The 18,422-nt window shown below is 40.1% G+C and overlaps 1 protein-coding gene across 1 annotated transcript in view; it reads left to right on the top strand.

Moving 5' to 3' along the window:
- The first annotated feature begins 8,814 nt into the window (after nucleotides 1-8,814).
- LOC126262704 (protein prickle-like) overlaps nucleotides 8,815-18,422 on the top strand; it is a 68,022-nt gene continuing 58,414 nt past the window's right edge. Inside the window, exon 1 of the mRNA XM_049959483.1 lies at nucleotides 8,815-9,111. Coding sequence (XP_049815440.1) covers nucleotides 8,815-9,111 — 297 coding nt within the window. The remainder of the gene's footprint in view (nucleotides 9,112-18,422) is intronic.

Raw genomic sequence — 18,422 nt, 5'->3', positions numbered from 1 at the left:
AGTTACACTTCTTTTTTATTGCTTTTGCTGCAATATCACGTAATACACAAAACATCACTTCACAATGCAAAACGTACTTCAAAACATCTTCCTCACTGTTAAAGTTCACATTTTATAAGCTGACTACGTTATGCGTCTTTCCAACATGACGTCCAAGACTTGACTTTCTCAAGGTCGGACTCTCTAACTAACTAATAATCGCTTACGCGCCCAAAAATCAGAGTTACAAGTACGTCAAAGATCATAGTGACAAAAGAAAGAATACACATAAGAATAATATCATTGAAATACAAACATATCGGTGTATCAAAGTACCTGTACATTAATGAAATCAAATCTGAATGTTGTCCCAGAAACTATCAACTACTTTACAGAAACACAGTAGAATATTGCTGGTATCGAGAGGTTCAGGTGAGGAGCCGTAATGGTTACGTAATTCAAGTACCATTACAAGACGTACCCGAATTTTGTAGACAATTTTTCGAAGAAAAACTGCGCCCTACAGTTCACCGTTTCTGCCACTTGTTTCAAATATTTTGCTTTTAATCTTGATGGTTTAGTCTTTCGATTTTATTAAAAAAAGAAAAAAAAACAAAGTAATTAACAGTTGTATGTAAATGTTGTTAAAAATCCATCGTTTTACAGATTTTTAAAACGTTTGTAAAATATTTCATCTTTTAACCACTTTCTTTCGTCTTCTTGTACATTTTGAAGCATTTTGGTGAAGAGGTGTATCGCTGGAAGTCCATTCTCTGCCCATATGGGGCGAGGAGGGCGAAATTACAATACGGAAAAATAGGTGGGTAACGTTGTTCCATTATAGTGGTCCACTTTAGAGTGCGCGTTCAAAATAACTGACACGCTCGATACAGTCTGCATGTTGGGAGAGACACCGTAAAATACTGTGCGCTCTCCACGCTCTGACACAGTTCGAGCTGACGGCAGCAGGGTGCGCGCCCGCAGCTGCGCACGGCTTTATCGCCACTTGGCACCGGGCGCCCGCCGCCTCACCTGTTGATTCGGGGTCGTTGGCGGGGTGCCGCGCCTTTATCGCGCATCTCGGCCGAAATGACGTTCCACTTGCTAAGCGGCGTGGCCCGCTAAGCGCTCGCCCGTATTCAATATCGCCGGCACGAACTCAGATTGTTTGCTCAGATAGCCGTGCGGCAGCTCGCTATTGCTTTACAGCGCGGCGCTTGGCCAACCGTTCTCTTCCAGGACCGCTTGTGCCACCGCGCCTTCCTGGAAACTTCGAGTCGTACTTCGCTCAAGTACAGTCGCATACGACGTAACGTGGATGGCCGCATAAGTGTTTCACAGAGGAAGACCGCACTGCAGTTCCTTCTCTAAATCCTCCCACAAACGAAAAAAAGGCTGACATCGAAGTAAGTGTCCAAGGAATAGAAAAGCAACTGGAATCATTCTACACAGAGTACGAGAAAGAACTTGCCCCCCTTCTAACAGCCGTGTACAGCAAGTCTCTAGAGGAGCGGAAGGTTCCAAATGATTGGAAAAGAGCACAGGTAGTCCCAGTCTTCAAGAAGGGTCGTCGAGCAGATGCGCAAAACTATAGACCTATATCTCTGACGTCGATCTGTTGTAGAATTTTAGAACATGTTTTCTGCTCGCGTCTCATGGCGTTTCTGGAAACCCAGAATCTACTCTGTAGGAATCAACATGGATTCCGGAAACAGCGATCGTGTGAGACCCAACTCGCTTTATTTGTTCATGAGACCCAGAAAATATTAGATACAGGCTCCCAGGTAGATGCCATTTTCCTTGACTTCCGGAAGGCGTTCGATACAGTTCCGCACTGTCGCCTGATAAATAAAGTAAGAGCCTATGGAATATCAGACCAGCTGTGTGGCTGGATTGAAGAGTTTTTAGCAAACAGAACACAGCATGTTGTTCTCAATGGAGAGACGTCTACAGACGTTAAAGTAACCTCTGGCGTGCCACAGGGGAGCGTTATGGGATCATTGCTTTTCACAATATATATATATATATATATATATATATATATATATATATATATATATATATATATGACCTAGTAGATAGTGTCGGAAGTTCCATGCGGCTTTTCGCGGATGATGCTGTACTATACAGAGAAGTTGCAGCATTAGAAAATTGCAGCGAAATGCAGGAAAATCTGCAGCGGATAGGCACTTGGTGCAGGGAGTGGCAACGGACCCTTAACATAGACAAATGTAATGTATTGTGAATATATAGAAAGAAGGATCCGTTATTGTACGATTATATGATAGCGGAACAAACACTGGTAGCAGTTACTTCTGTAAAATATCTGGGAGTATGCGTGCGGAACAATTTGAAGTGCAATGATCATATAAAATTAATTGTTGGTAAGGCGGGTGCCAGGTTGAGATTCACTGGTAGAGTCCTTAGAAAATGTAGTCCATCAACAAAGGAGGTGGCTTACAAAACACTCGTTCGACCTATACTTGAGTATTGCTCATCAGTGTGGGATCCGTACCAGGTCGGGTTAACAGAGGAGATAGAGAAGATCCAAAGAAGAGCGGCGCGTTTCGTCACAGGGTTATTTGGTAAGCGTGATAGCAATACGGAGATGTTTAGCAAACTCAAGTGGCAGACTCTGCAAGATAGGCGCTCTGCATCGCGGTGTAGCTTGCTGTCCAGGTTTCGAGATTGTGCGTTTCTGGATGAGGTATCGAATATATTGCTTCCCCCTACTTATACCTCCCGAGGAGATCACGAATGTAAAATTAGAGAGATTCGAGCGCGCACGGAGACTTTCCGGCAGTCGTTCTTCCCGCGAACCATACGCGACTGGAACAGGAAAGGGAGGTAATGACAGTGGCACGTAAAGTGCCCTCCGCCACACACCATTGGGTGGCTTGCGGAGTATAAATGTAGATGTACAACGACTGGACAAAAATATGGAAGCACCAAAAACACAACACGTTACCATATCTAATACGATGATGGCATTCAAACCAGCTTCCAGTCGTCTCGTAATAGATCAATATGGGCCATGTATGGTTTGCAAGGGAATCTTATACCATTCTTCATGCAAAATAGTGGCAAGTCCAGCTAACGACGATGGAGGTGCATAGCGATCACGCACCCTTCTCTCCAAAGTAGGCCAAAAAGCCTCAGTAAAGCTGACAGAACTAGTCCTGGACGATCTGAGCTGTGTGAATAGAGGCCCTGTCGACTAGGAACACAGCGTCACCATTTGGGAACAAACATTGTACCATGGGACGGACCTGATCAGCCAAAATGCTTACATAATCCTTGATGGTTATGCGACCCTGCAGATTAACAATGGGACATATAGTATACCAAATCATGTTAACCCACGATATGTTTCCCTTTTCGTACGTAAACTCTGCCAGAAGTCGCAAATGGTGTGAAACAAGACTTATCCGACCAAGTGGCTTTCTTCCATTGCTACATAGTTCACGTTTTATGGTTTTAACGACATTTTTTGATTTTAGGCCACTTGCATCACTAGTGAGTGCTGTTGGAATTCCTGCTCGCCCTCCAAATTTCGTGCATGTGGAGCTCCATCCACGTTTCCTTCTGAAGTTAGGAAGATAATAAACTCTCTCCAGAATAAAAGCTCACATGGAATTGATGGCATTTCCAGCAGGATAATAAAAGCTTGTTCCCAAGAGATAAGTGGGATTCTTAGCCACATATGTAATAGCTCTCTGAAGCAGGGTATTTTCCCAGATAGAATGAAGTGTGCCATTGTTAAACCACTGCATAAAAAAGGGGATACGTCTGATGTCAACAACTACCGCCCAATCTCTCTTCTGACTGCCTTATCGAAAATTCTTGAAAAAGTAATGTATTGTAGAGTAGCTTCACACCTTTGTAAAAACAAAGTTTTAACAAAATGTCAATTTGGTTTCCAGAAGGGTTTTTCAACGGAAAATATTATATACACTTTCACTAATGAAATATTAAATGCTCGGAGTAACCGGAAGTCATCCGTTGGGATTTTTTGTGATCTCTCAAAGGCTTTTGACTGTGTAAATCATGGAATACTTCAAGATAAGCTCAAGTGCTGTGCTATGAATGGGACAGCGCTCAAATGGTTTAAATCATACCTAACTGGAAGAGTGCAGAAAGTTGAAATAAGCAGTTCACATTATATGCAAAAAACTGGTGATTTCTCAAACTGGGGAACAATCAAGAATGGGGTGCTGCAAGGTTCGGTCTTGGGCCCTCTGCTGTTCTTAATATATATTAATGACTTGCCATTCTATATTCACGAAGATGCGAAGGCGATGATACAAGTATAGCTATCACACCCAACAGACAAGAATTAACTGGTGAAATGGTAAACGGTGTTTTTCAGAAAATCATTAAGTGGTTCTCTGCTAATGGGCTCTCATTAAACTTTGACAAAACACAGTACATACAGTTCCACACAGTAAATGGAATGACACCATTAATAAATATAGACTTCGATCAGAAATCCGTAGCTAAGATAGAATGTTCAAAATTTCTAGGTGTATGCATTGACGAGGGGTTGAACTGGAAAAAACACACTGAACGTTTGAGTTCAGCTACTTATGCTATTAGGGTCATTGCAAATTTTGGCGATATACATCTCAGTAACCACGCCTATTTTCATTCTCTGCTTTCGTGTGGCATCATATTCTGGGGTAACTCATCACTGAGTAAAAGAGTATTCACTGCACAAAAGCGTGTAATCATAATAATTGCTGGAGCTCATCCAAGATCATCCTGCAGACACTTATTTAAAGAGCTAGAGATCTGCACTGTAGCCTCGCAATATATATATATATATATATATATATATATATATATATATATATATATATATATATATATATATATATATATATATATTGTAACCTCCCCACAAAAAATTATAATAGATAATAATAATGAATAAGAATATGATACTAATTTTTGTGTAACCTCAGAACAAAATTGGTTCCCATTTATAACCTCCCTGCAGAAATTAATTCACATTTAACCTCCACACAAAACGTGTTTCCCATTTAACGTACCCACAAAATTCTTTTCTCATTTAATGTAAGCTCGAAACAGAAAAATTCCTAAACCTCGTAATAAAAAATAAAATTCAGTAACCTGGTAAATTTTGGACGACAGCAGTGCTGCGTCATGGCCCTGTAAGATCATTCTGAATAAAAAGCAAAAATTCTTTCCTCAATAAATTCGCCAACTATCTGCTCTTACAATAATTTTTTCCGGCACAGCTCTGTTCAATGCTGGCCGATAGATTTGTCATTTATGAAAGGAAGCAACTGATTTTTCTTTTGCAACAATCGGAATGATCATGGATTGGAGAAATTAGTAAATTCTTTAAACTGAAATGAATGTTTGTTGGAAATTACTTTATATGACAAAGATTATTATTAGGACAATTTTAAAAGATTTACATGGGAATTCACATAACATTACTAGATATACGCGAGGCTGCTTTTTACCTTATACAATAATACTCAGGCTCCGGCATCGCTGCACCGCGACCGGCCCAGCCAACACGAAACACCAGACCAGAGCAGAGCAGACTCCACACAAGCGCAGACTAGACAACTTACTGCTACAGCAACACAGTTCGTACTGAGTCAACACTGCTCTCTGGTCAGCGATTCTCTTATACCTTGCATATCGCAGGCAGCACATGAGCAATACATCGAAATTACATCTGCTCGGACCTCTTACATAAAATTACATCTGTATTACATCTGCTCGGATCTCTTACAATATATATATATATATATATATATTCACTTATGAAATTTGTTATTAACAATACGAACGAATTCAAAAGTAATAGCAGTGTACATGGCTACAACACTTGGAGAAAGGATGATCTTCACTACTAAACGTTAAATCTATCTTTGGATCAGAAGGGGGTGAATTATGCTGCCACAAAAGTCTTTGGTCACTTACCTAATACCATAAAAAGTCTGACTGATAGTCATATAGCATTTAAAAGGAAATTAAAAGAATTTCTCAATGGCAGCTCCTCCTACTCATTAGATGAATTTTTGGACATAGTAAGTGGGTAATTTCCACAACCCCCACAAAAAATATTGTTTTTGTTGTGGTCTTCAGTCCTGAGACTGGTTTGATGCAGCTCCCCATGCTACTCTATCCTGTGCAAGCTTCTTCATCTCCCAGTACCTACTGCAGCCTACATCCTTCTGAATCTGCTTAGTGTATTCATCTCTTGGTCTCTCTCTACGATTTTTACCCTCCACGTTGCCCTCCAGTACTAAATTGTTGATCCCTTGATGCCTCAGAACATGTCCTACCAACCGATCCCTTCTTCTAGTCAAGTTGTGCCATAAACTCCTCTTCTCCCCAATTCTATTCAATACCTCCTCATTAGTTATGTGATCTACCCATCTAATCTTCAGCATTCTTCTGTAGCACCACATTTCGAAAGCTTCTATTCTCTTCTTGTCTAAACTATTTATCGTCCACGTTTCACTTCCATACATGGGTACACTCCATACAAATACTTTCAGAAACGACTTCCTGACATTTAAATCTATACTCGATGTTAACAAATTTCTCTTCATCAGAAACGCTTTCCTTGCCATTGACTACATTTTATATCCTCTCTACTTCGACCATCATCAGTTATTTTGCTCCCCAAATAGCAAAACTCCTTTTCTACTTTAAGTGTCTCATTTCCTAATCTAATTCCCTCAGCATCACCCGACTTAATTCGACTACATTCCATTATCCTCGTTTTGCTTTTGTTGATGTTCATCTTATACCCTCCTTTCAAGACACTGTCCATTCCGTTCAACTGCTCTTCCAAGTCCTTTGCTGTTTCTGACAGAATTACAATGTCATTGGCGAACCTCAAAGTTTTTATTTCTTCTCCATGGATTTTAATACCTACCCCGAATTTTCTTTTGTTTCCTTTACTGCTTGCTCAATATACAGATTGAATAGCATCGGGGAGAGGCTACAACCCTGTCTCACTCCCTTCCCAACCACTGTTTCCCTAAAATATTAAAAATATTAATTGTCATGTAATATTTTGTGTAATGTAATATCGTGTATAGACACCTTTTATTAACCTGACACGTTCCACATCATTACGAAGTGTCGTATTCATGATCTGTGGAACAAGTACTAATCTAATCTGGATCTGGGAGATCCAGCTGACAGGAAGGTGTGGAGGGTTGGAATGAGTGAGGCCAAGGATCGGCTGCATTTTGTGTGGTCAGTATAAGACAAGAAGATGACAGTTACTAACGTGCTTGTAATTACCACGGTATTTAAACCCTAGGACGCGTAAGTGGGGGGGGGGGGGTTCGTTGAACCCACAATTTTTTTATGTCCCCTGCTTTTGCCCAAGTAACTTTAATACTACATATTCTCTTTGAGTTATTGTTTGCTGGCTATTTTATGAAACGTTAGTGTCAATATATTTTATAGAAAATTCCTGCTTTGAAAGAAAAAATAAATAAACTTATTATGGGTCCAACAAACCCCTCCCTTAGGCTTCCATGCTACAGAAAATTTCCCTTAGTAGGATTTCGTATTTCTCATCTCTACAACAATGCAACTTAGTTTCTTGTTGGTTGGTATTCCTGATATTCACAACAATCGGTTTACTTTCAGAGGAAGTGATTGTTGATGTCAGTCAGCTGTTATTTATCTTGTAAACTTGCAGTGAGTTAGTGCGGTTCCCAACACGTAGGCCTCCAGTAACTTTGGTGTCCTACACAGCAAAAACAAACCAAGGAAAAACTTTCCGATGTTGTCAACAATGCACCAAGATAAAGGCACTGTTGGAGGAGAGAAGAATAAAACCGGGATAAATGCATATTATAATTCTACTAAAGGTGGAGTTGATACCATTGATCAAATGGCGCGTATGTACACCTGCAAGAGGGGAACAAAGAGATGGCCTCTATCTGTATTTTACTCTCTCATCGACATTTGTACTATCTATGCATCCACCATATTCATCCAGCAACATCCAAGATGGAATGAAAAGAAACACAACAAACGGAAACTTTATCTTTTGCAAGCTGGGATGGAACTAGTGAAATTATAGGTTCTTTCTCCTGAAAGAAGTGCCAATGCAAGAGGGTTATCTAACCAAATTGTTCAATCAATGGAGACTATTCTACAAAAGAAAATCAAAGAAGTGACAACAGAAGCACATCAGCCTCCTGCAGGGAAAGGTCGGTGCCATATTTGTGTAAGAAAAGCTAAAACAAAGAAGGAGAAGTACAACAATCTAAGTAAACCAAAACAGTATTGTGGTCAGTGTCATAAACATGTGTGTAACACACATTCAGAAAAAATTGTGAAGTGTGTCTCTTGCCTTGAAGCTGAGGACTCAGAGTAGTCTATTGTATATAAACACATCTGTGTTTTGTATTGTAATATGTCAATTTTTTATTCACTCAATCCAATATTTATAACAATTAACAACATTTATAAACCGAGTCTTAGTTAAAATACATAAACCATTTTGAAAGTTGTAATTTGTCATCAGTAAACTTATTTAATACCTGTGGGCTCGCCGAACCCCCCGCCCCCTCCCCCCCCCCCTTAGGCATCCAAGTTAGAAAAAAAGGCTTGGGCGTCCTAGGATTAATGAAGACAGCGCTCGAGTCAAGCTGGTGGCATTACGAACAAGTAGCGAAAATTGTCCGATTTTAGCGATATCTCTACTGTGACGAGACAACCACTTTGCTACCGCTGTCGTGTGACTGCTTGCGAGACAGTTGGGTCACGAGTTGCTCAGGAAGGGCCGCAGCTGGCGCAGAAGAGAAGACGACAGCGAAACAGATGGGCAGGCACGGGAGGGCCAAGGCCCGTCGGCCAGAATCCGGGAGGCGGCTGGGCCACGTCCCGGCCCCCGAGGCGGCCATCGCGCTTTCCGGGCACGGACGGCCCCTCGAGGACGCGTCCTCGTCCCCGGCGACGCTCCGCGCTACGGCGCCCGCCTACGCTCTACCAGTGACACGGCCGCAGCTGCGTCGCGACGCTCACCGATGCCGCCTCTGTCGCGACGCGCGCTTCCTGTCTGCGCTGAGGCGTGATCGTCTGAAACCCAGCCCTCTACGTGACCAAGGAAGCAGTACAGTGTGTTAACTGTAAGACGGCCGAGTTGTGCGGGGAGAGGAGGAAGCAAGCATTGGCTGGCGAGGGGAGGGGAGAGGAGCCGTTGGGCGGGGGTGGTGGTGAGGGGGGGGACAAGGCACGCCTACCAGTTGCAGTGCTGGCACTACAAATTGCGCGTCATGCTTACACGAAAGCAGACGAAAGGCTTGCAAGTAAAACTCGTTTTAAATGTTGTTCGTAAACGAAACTGAAATTGTCATGTACATTAAAATCCATATTTATAAAAAGGAATGTATGTATGTTTGTCTACTATGCGCTCACAAACTATTCATCTGATTGCAATGAAACTTTAGTGAGTTGTTCTCCGAACGCCTGAAAAGAGTAATGGACAATGTTTCAAGAGTATGGTTACTCTGACATGCGTAGCGCAATTGATTAGGTATGGGCTTATCATGCAGCGGGCGCGGGTTCGATTCATACTGCTCACAATTTTTTATTTCATTCCCCGCAATGTTAAACTAATAATTATAAAATTTAAATATACTTAAACAGGTCATATTGTGGGGCGGCGAGTAAGAAGGGAAATAGTTGATTGCTGTATAAAAGTTTGCAATGTTGAATCAGCTTCTGGCTGTTAAAATATTGTTAATGCTGTCTTTCGCCGTTCTCAACACTGGCTCTCTATTTACTTTGTAGACCCCCAGAAAGCGATTTGACAAAACCTGAAGCCTGTAAATAGAGTTCCTACTGCCCACTTCCTTGAGATTACAATTATAGCTGCAGCTTGTAGCTCTGTAGAGTCAGGAAGTTGTTCGGGATTTCTAATCAAAGACGACTTTCCAAAATAGTTGAGTATATTCTCAAAATCACAAATATACACACAAATATCCCTCCAACCTAACTAACAGAACAGTTCAGAGTCTATTGCGCCAATGCAACTATAAATGTCCGAAATAATTGTTGAAATGAATGCTCGCCATAATTTGATGAAATATCTCATCAAACGCCACGCTATATTAGTAGTAGAATGTCTGTCCCGCGACGGCACGTGAAAATACGACAATACGCACACTGAGGCTAGATAATGAAAATCATTCCCGAATTAACACTTTACTTGAAACGCTTTACTGGTTACGCGCATCTCGAGTAACAGAATACGGCACCCGAGGCTGTTAGTAGCACTGATCCTGGCGCGGCGCGATTCCCGACACAGATGGCGTGTCATTCAGCGTCTGGAGAGAACTGGGGCCCTGGCTCCTCGCACAGCGCTCTTATATATATATCCGCGGTGCGGACCGCTGAGGAAATGCTCGATCAAATCGGCTGGCTCGACTAGCCGCTAGGCTAGTAACGCACCACTTCAAGTTACATAATAAATTTTAGCTTCTCTTGCTGAAGGCCGATGAAGCTCCTAATTTAACTGTGCATTCAGCACGCAGGGAAGTATTGATAATAAATTTTTGACGTGGCTAACTTTAATAACTTAGGCGAGAGAATTAATTTAATTGCACTGCACGCAGCAGATGGGCTCTGAACTGTCCCTTCTGAGATCCGCTATTGCTATAATTTAATAGATATTTGAAAGAAACTTTTTACAGCTTCATCATCATAGCGGACCTCCAACCTATTAAAATCTAAACATCCTAGTATGATTTATAAGCTCACTTAATCTATCTTGCTTCCTCTAGTTTTGAGATGAAAACCACAAAATCATGAATTTACACTAACATCTTAATTTGTGAAATCCAAAGTACTATTTTTATTAAATCATTATGAAAGCTGAATCTAAATACAAATTTTGCAGTCTCTAGCTCTTTTCTGTGCCGCCAATTATTTTTATAGAAAAACGTCCAAATAAAGGAAACGGCTGAAGTTATCAAGCTGATATTTAACACACATTAGTTTATCATTATTCCAGACATACTAGGAAAGTTTTATGTCATTTGCTTGATTTTTAAGGTATTGCGCAACATCTATGACGTCAGAGCTAGCAGACTGACTAACACACAATGGAAACTGATGTGAATTTGCTGCAGCGTGAGTAGGCTGCTTCCCTACATCACCCTCTACTTAAATTTTTTTGTTTATGAATGTTAATGAATGAAGAAATAAAAATTTAATTACAAAAAGGGAAGCAAGAGTACAATTTAAACTCCCTATGAAAAATCAAAATTGAATTATAAACATATATAAATATTAAAAGAAACTGATTTCCTACATTAATCATTTAAATTGCGGGCATTTTCACTGCCTCTTTAGAAATGTCATTACTCAAATTTTAAGCAAAGTCAATGAAATATTTTTGGCATACATATTGCCTTAGACTAACAAACACATAGAAATTGAAAAACTGTGAAAATCTTAGTTACATTAAATACATCAAATACATTTTTACACACACAAATTCAAGGAAGATAACATGATACATAAACAGATGATTATTCCTTATCAGTCTTTTATAAACCTGAAAGAAAAGTTCACAACTAAATTTTTACACACGTGGTTGTAGCCGCTTTGGCTGGCGTCCTACACTTCCATTCACAAGGGTAGAGGAGGGGAAGTTGCTATGGTGTGCGTCCTTCTCGATCTCTCTAAATTACAAGGGGAAAGGGGAGGGGTCACTGTGAGTTGTGTCCAAGTCACTCCACGCTTTCACGCAGCTACCAGGCTGCCATTATCTGGTTTGTCCTGTAGAACAAACAAAAAGAGTGCCTCAGACTCTGTTCACTTAACATCTAAGGGTGGGTCACAATGAAATGGGGATATATACATCTTAGCCTTCAATATGTTGCTGGAACAAAGTTAACAGAATCTTTTTCAATAATACTCTCGAGGTTACTTAATTGTCATAAATTGGTAAACAAATGGCTCAAAACGCCTTTAGTCATGTACTAGATAAAATTTATGCTCAAGACATACAATCATAAATCATATTTAGTCTGAATTTATTATTTCAGGGCCGGAACACTGAACCAATGCTCAGTACATTTCTGATACATTTGTCTTTTATTCACTTAACTGACTCATTTTTTTATTACTTCATTCTTAGAGATAGTATGAGTATATTTGATTAGTAGTTGTTCCTCAGCTTCTTTATACATGTGAGTAACTTTTGGTAATAGTACAGTTGCGAGTGTTCAAAACACACTACGTTTAGTTGATTACTAAATTCACTTATTGGTCCTCTGCTGTTGTCAATTCCACATCTGAAATTAGGTACTTACTTACTGTGAAGTGTATTTATGCTGAGCTAAAATAATGTTTTACGTCTGTCATTATGTTTTCAATTATATTGCTAGTGTATGTACTTATTTGACACTCACTCATTAACATTTAAAGCATAGGATAGCACATTCATTTCATATTTTTAGTGTACTGCAGCTGATCAGTTTGCTCACGTGGCAATCCATTTCCACTCAATTGGACGCTGAAACCACAGGTAGTCTCTCTCAGACCTACCACTAAAATGCATCAAATAATTATGGACGAGCGTAATGCTAATTTCCTTAAACCTATAGGACACCATGAGCTACTCTGTCTCATTTAACATAAGGGTACCTATGGTCGCATTCACGCCTCCAACTTATAACCTCAATATGTGTAGGTGTATCCTGTCACACACTACACTAAAATAACGGCCAGCTCCAACCTTATAAATACTTCAAGGACGTGTCCTTCACGTCTCAACCACAAACACTGCTCAATTCTCCTACACTGCCTTTCCTTGCTACACCAGGTGAGTTTATTTTTACAACTTATCTACATATTTTTCTTATAACACTAAGCAATCTCTTCCTTACTATTTCTTAGTTGGCTCTAATGCATATACTAGATTTCACTACCACTTCAGATCCTGCTTGTACATGAATTTGTACATCTTTTTAAATTACTGTTGTGGGACCATTTCCAATAACACAATACTTTGTACTTACTATATTACCAGGGTCCTATACATAATTGTTACTCAAATACATTTTATATCTTAATTACGTCATACTTCTCTATTGTTTGTCACTATTAGGTTTGTCACATTAGGTATTGTTCTTCACTAATCGGTAGATAGAATGGTTACATAATTCATGGCTTGATAGCCATAACGGAAAATTTTGTTAGAAAGAAGAGGTCGAAAATTTTAGTGGACAGGAAAGATGAAGATTGAGTGAGATCTGAAAGGGAAAGAAGATCTCACACAGCTGGGACTGCACAGCTGCCACACTGTGTAGAGGTTATAGAACAACCTCCTCCCTACAGCCTTCATTAGTTGAATGCTGGCTTGATAGTCATACCGGAAAATTTTACATGTGTTGGAAGAAGGGATCAAAATTTTTGTGGATAGGAAAGATGAAGAATGAGTGAGACCTGAAAGGGAAAGAAGATCTCACACAGCTGGGACTGCACAGCTGCCACACTGTGTAGAGGTTACAGAACAACCTCCTCCCTACAGCCTTCATTCACTGCCTATGAATTTGCCCCATCGATCTGAAAATACTTTATGATGCCTTTTTATCACCTGTCTCATTTCTTCCTTCTGATTGGCTGAAATCTTATCGATTTCCTGCAATTTAGCTTCTATTTTGTCTAAAATAATTGCTTCTTCTTCTTCTTCTTCTTCTTCTGTGTTTAGCTTACTTGCACTAAGATTAACACCTTCGTCCCAATACCTCCTATTTTTCAGAACTCGTATAGGCAGCTCCCAAGTTTCCTCATCAGTTACTACATGTTTATCACTAAAAGGGACTGTAATTACTCCTGTTATTGGCAAGACCATTTTTAACTGGCTTCTTTCAAAGTCGACAACACTCTGATATTTTGACAAGAAATCTATGCCAATTAAAACCTCAATACTGAGATTGTTTACAATTAAACATGGATGATCAATTAAATTATCATTAACGTTAAAGGGCAGCAAAGCTTCTTGCTTTACCGTTTTTGACACCTTGCCAGTAGCACCAATTATTCTTAGTCCTGATACCCTCATTACTGTAAGCTTGTCTTTACCAGGTAATGCGTCAAAGAAGGACTGAGATATTGCACTCACCTCACTTCCACTGTCTAAGAGACAACGTACATTGATACCTAACATATTCACTATTATTATAGGGTGGCTTATTCTAGGTTGTACAGGTGGTTCCTCAATTTCATCTAATAGTTCCTTTTGAATTCGTCTCCAACTAAAGTGATCGACATCTGTCTTCATTACATTTAGGTCACAGTGAGTAGGGGTTTCCTGACTTACACTTTCAGCTGCCTTTTCCAGTCTGTCTATTAATTTTAAATCGAAACACTGCACGACTTCATTACATTTAGTTTGCTGAACGTGACCCAAATTACTATAGTCTGAGCGATTCTGCGCCTCCAGACCGGACATAACACTAGTTACAGCTAAACCACTTTTACTATTTTCGTCGGTTTCCCTCTCAAGTGACAACTGGTCACAGCTGCTGGGTTCATCGACCCTCAACAGCCTACCCTCTACATTCTCACTTATCTCCTGTCCTAAATCTATTAATACATTATCAACATCCTGCACAGGCACTTTAGATAAGAGCACATCATCTTCATCATAAATATAAGCGTGAATTTCTTCTGCTTCCTCACCTGACAATTCCGTACTTTGTAGCTCTTCCCTATCATTACACTGTTGCGCCTTCTCTTTTTCTTCCCACTTAGAAAGCGTCTCTAACACGGTATCTATTAAATACTGTGAGTGATCTAATATTTCTGTTGTATCCTTAGGTGCTACCGACTCTTCATCCACATGTTCAGTTTGAGTATTCTGATCTGTCTTACCAATTCCCTTAACTACTGGCCTTGGAAAAGTAACCGCCTGGTGAGCGCCAGTGTCCTCATAGACGGGAATTAGTTTTCCTGCCTCGGCCTGCTACTGTTTCCTTTATTTTCATTATAGTTAACTGGCACAGCATTACTTTCCGTACTGTTTCTTACATGCATATTTCTGTTTGGAACAAAATTATTATCCCTTGGACGCCATTGTTGGTTCTGATAATTATTTCCCCAATTCCTACCTCTCTTAGGATGGCGAACCCCTACTGTTCTGATGTTTACATTGCCATTTTGTTCGTTCCTAAAATTATTATTATTGTTATTGGCATTTCTGTTATTACGTGCTTGCTCCTCATTGGCAGCAACACGTTCTACACGTTCCAAATACTCAATGAAACGATCCAGATTATCTCTAGGGGCAGATATAATTCTAGTTTGCCAATACCATGGCAGTTTGGCTTCAAGACCTAGTATAATCATTTCTGGTTTTAGCTTTTCGTCCAAATGTGACAACCGTGAAATCCATGACCTAGTAAATTCTTTAATAGACTCTTTGCCTGCATTGAAGCGTTTCCCACTCCAAAATTCTCTTAACACTTCATTTTGCTTATGGCTAGACCAATACTCATTAATGAAAGCTGTTTTAAACTCCGCTAATGTTTTACACTTCAACATAACATCAGCTGACCAACGCATGGCATCACCTGCTAAATGACTTCTAATAAATGAGATTTTCTCTCGTTCAGACCAAGTCGGTGGAATCACATCTTCAAAATCGTTCCAAAAATCTAGCGGGTGGATATTTTTATCTGGATCGAACCGCAAAAACTGCCGACACCCGATAAAAGCGGCGTTTGCAGCTACAACTTGTTGTACACTACCATTACCAGAAGTTACCGAAGCTACTTTACTTTCAATGTTAGCAATGTTAGTACTTATATTTTCTACTTTCCTCTCAACATTATCTACTCTTTGCACAATATGAGTAGTGTCAGTTTTGATTGCATCTACGTCTGCTTGACATATGTTCATTTTTATATTAACATCTTTAAATCTATCTGAGCACAGTTCAGATTCCGCTTCGATCTTTTCTGTTAACTTGTGCTCCAGCTTCGCATCTTCCATTTGGAAATCTTTGCGAACCTCAGCAACTTCGGATTTAACTGTTTTATACATCTCAGAAAACTGTTGAGCAACCTTTTTTTTAATATCCTCATGGTTGCAATCTATTTTATTATTCAAACTGTCCAGATCGTCTTTCAACTTATTGCAACTAGCCTTGAAAGAATTTTCTAATTCAACTTTATTGGATTCTAATTTATTATCCATTGCCTCAAACCTTTTATTAAAATTTTTTTGACTGGCCACCATTTCAGACTTTAATTCAGCTGTCATTTGTGCATTACTGGCTGACATTTTTGCATTACAGGCTGCTGTTGCTTGTAATATAACATTTAAATCAACAGCCCCAGTATCTTTGGGTTGCTCAATAGCTGGTTTCTTTTCACACTCAGGTGACGAAAAACTAGCTCCAATACCAGAATCATCAAAACTAAATGAAACTTCTGATTGATCAGACACGTCTAACTTCTTTTGTTTAAATTCTACTATCTCTGATGACTGTTTCATATTTAATTCACCAGAGAAACTATCCTCCAATAAATTTACAATTTCAATTTTCGGCTTTACTACAGGTGTCTCTATCACTGAATCATTGCTCCTTCCCACACTACTGTCAGGAGATAATACTTCATATTTTACTTGAACATTACTTCCATGCATATTTACAATTGAATCGTGGTCTGAATTTACATTTCCCTCAACATACATAGGTTCTAATTTAATTTTAAACTCGGTTTCTTTTGGCGGTTCCATCGCCGACAGTCTTTTAGTGCAGGTTAGTAAAATTTTTAACAACTTTTCACTTAACTTAGTTCCTTCTGCACGACGTTGTCGGCGCGGCGTACCAGGATTACTGAGGCGACGTGACGCGTTGAACTGCAGACGGCACTCCGACGGCTGTGATGTGTTTGCGTGGCCCACAATAGCAGGCGCGTCTCCGGCTGCTGCAGCGGACGACTGCGGTGAGGTGAAACTGGCTTCTCGCGATGCCGGCTGCACCGCTAGACTCAGTGCCAGCTCCGAGAATCCAGATGCGACGTTAATCCAATAGCGTCGCTCCCATGCACACGTAACACTTTCACTGTTCTATTACTCAGCTGCGTGTCGCATTTCACTCGCGAATCCGAATAGTTAAAAATCGCTTTCACTTAGTAAGTTTCCCGGCCGATGCACCATATGTGGGGCGGCGAGTAAGAAGGGAAATAGTTGATTGCTGTATAAAAGTTTGCAATGTTGAATCAGCTTCTGGCTGTTAAAATATTGTTAATGCTGTCTTTCGCCGTTCTCAACACTGGCTCTCTATTTACTTTGTAGACCCCCAGAAAGCGATTTGACAAAACCTGAAGCCTGTAAATAGAGTTCCTAGTGCCCACTTCCTTGAGATTACAATTATAGCTGCAGCTTGTAGCTCTGTAGAGTTAGGAAGTTGTTCGGGATTTCTAATCAAAGACGACTTTCCAAAATAGTTGAGTATATTCTCAAAATCACAAATATACACACAAATATCCCTCCAACCTAACTAACAGAACAGTTCAGAGTCTATTGCGCCAATGCAACTATAAATGTCCGAAATAATTGTTGAAATGAATGCTCGCCATAATTTGATGAAATATCTCATCAAACGCCACGCTATATTAGTAGTAGAATGTCTGTCCCGCGACGGCACGTGAAAATACGACAATACGCACACTGAGGCTAGATAATGAAAATCATTCCCGAATTAACACTTTACTTGAAACGCTTTACTGGTTACGCGCATCTCGAGTAACAGAATACGGCACCCGAGGCTGTTAGTAGCACTGATCCTGGCGCGGCGCGATTCCCGACACAGATGGCGTGTCATTCAGCGTCTGGAGAGAACTGGGGCCTTGGCTCCTCGCACAGCGCTCTTATATATATATCCGCGGTGCGGACCGCTGAGGAAATGCTCGATCAAATCGGCTGGCTCGACTAGCCGCTAGGCTAGTAACGCACCACTTCAAGTTACATAATAAATTTTAGCTTCTCTTGCTGAAGGCCGATGAAGCTCCTAATTTAACTGTGCATTCAGCACGCAGGGAAGTATTGATAATAAATTTTTGACGTGGCTAACTTTAATAACTTAGGCGAGAGAATTAATTTAATTGCACTGCACGCAGCAGATGGGCTCTGAACTGTCCCTTCTGAGATCCGCTATTGCTATAATTTAATAGATATTTGAAAGAAACTTTTTACAGCTTCATCATCATAGCGGACCTCCAACCTATTAAAATCTAAACATCCTAGTATGATTTATAAGCTCACTTAATCTATCTTGCTTCCTCTAGTTTTGAGATGAAAACCACAAAATCATGAATTTACACTAACATCTTAATTTGTGAAATCCAAAGTACTATTTTTATTAAATCATTATGAAAGCTGAATCTAAATACAAATTTTGCAGTCTC

The sequence above is a fragment of the Schistocerca nitens genome, chromosome 6 (assembly GCF_023898315.1).
Source record: "Schistocerca nitens isolate TAMUIC-IGC-003100 chromosome 6, iqSchNite1.1, whole genome shotgun sequence".
NCBI classification, from domain to species: Eukaryota; Metazoa; Arthropoda; class Insecta; order Orthoptera; family Acrididae; genus Schistocerca; species Schistocerca nitens.
The sequence above is the reverse complement of the archived record's forward strand: the minus strand, read 5'-3'. Positions and strand labels throughout refer to the sequence as shown.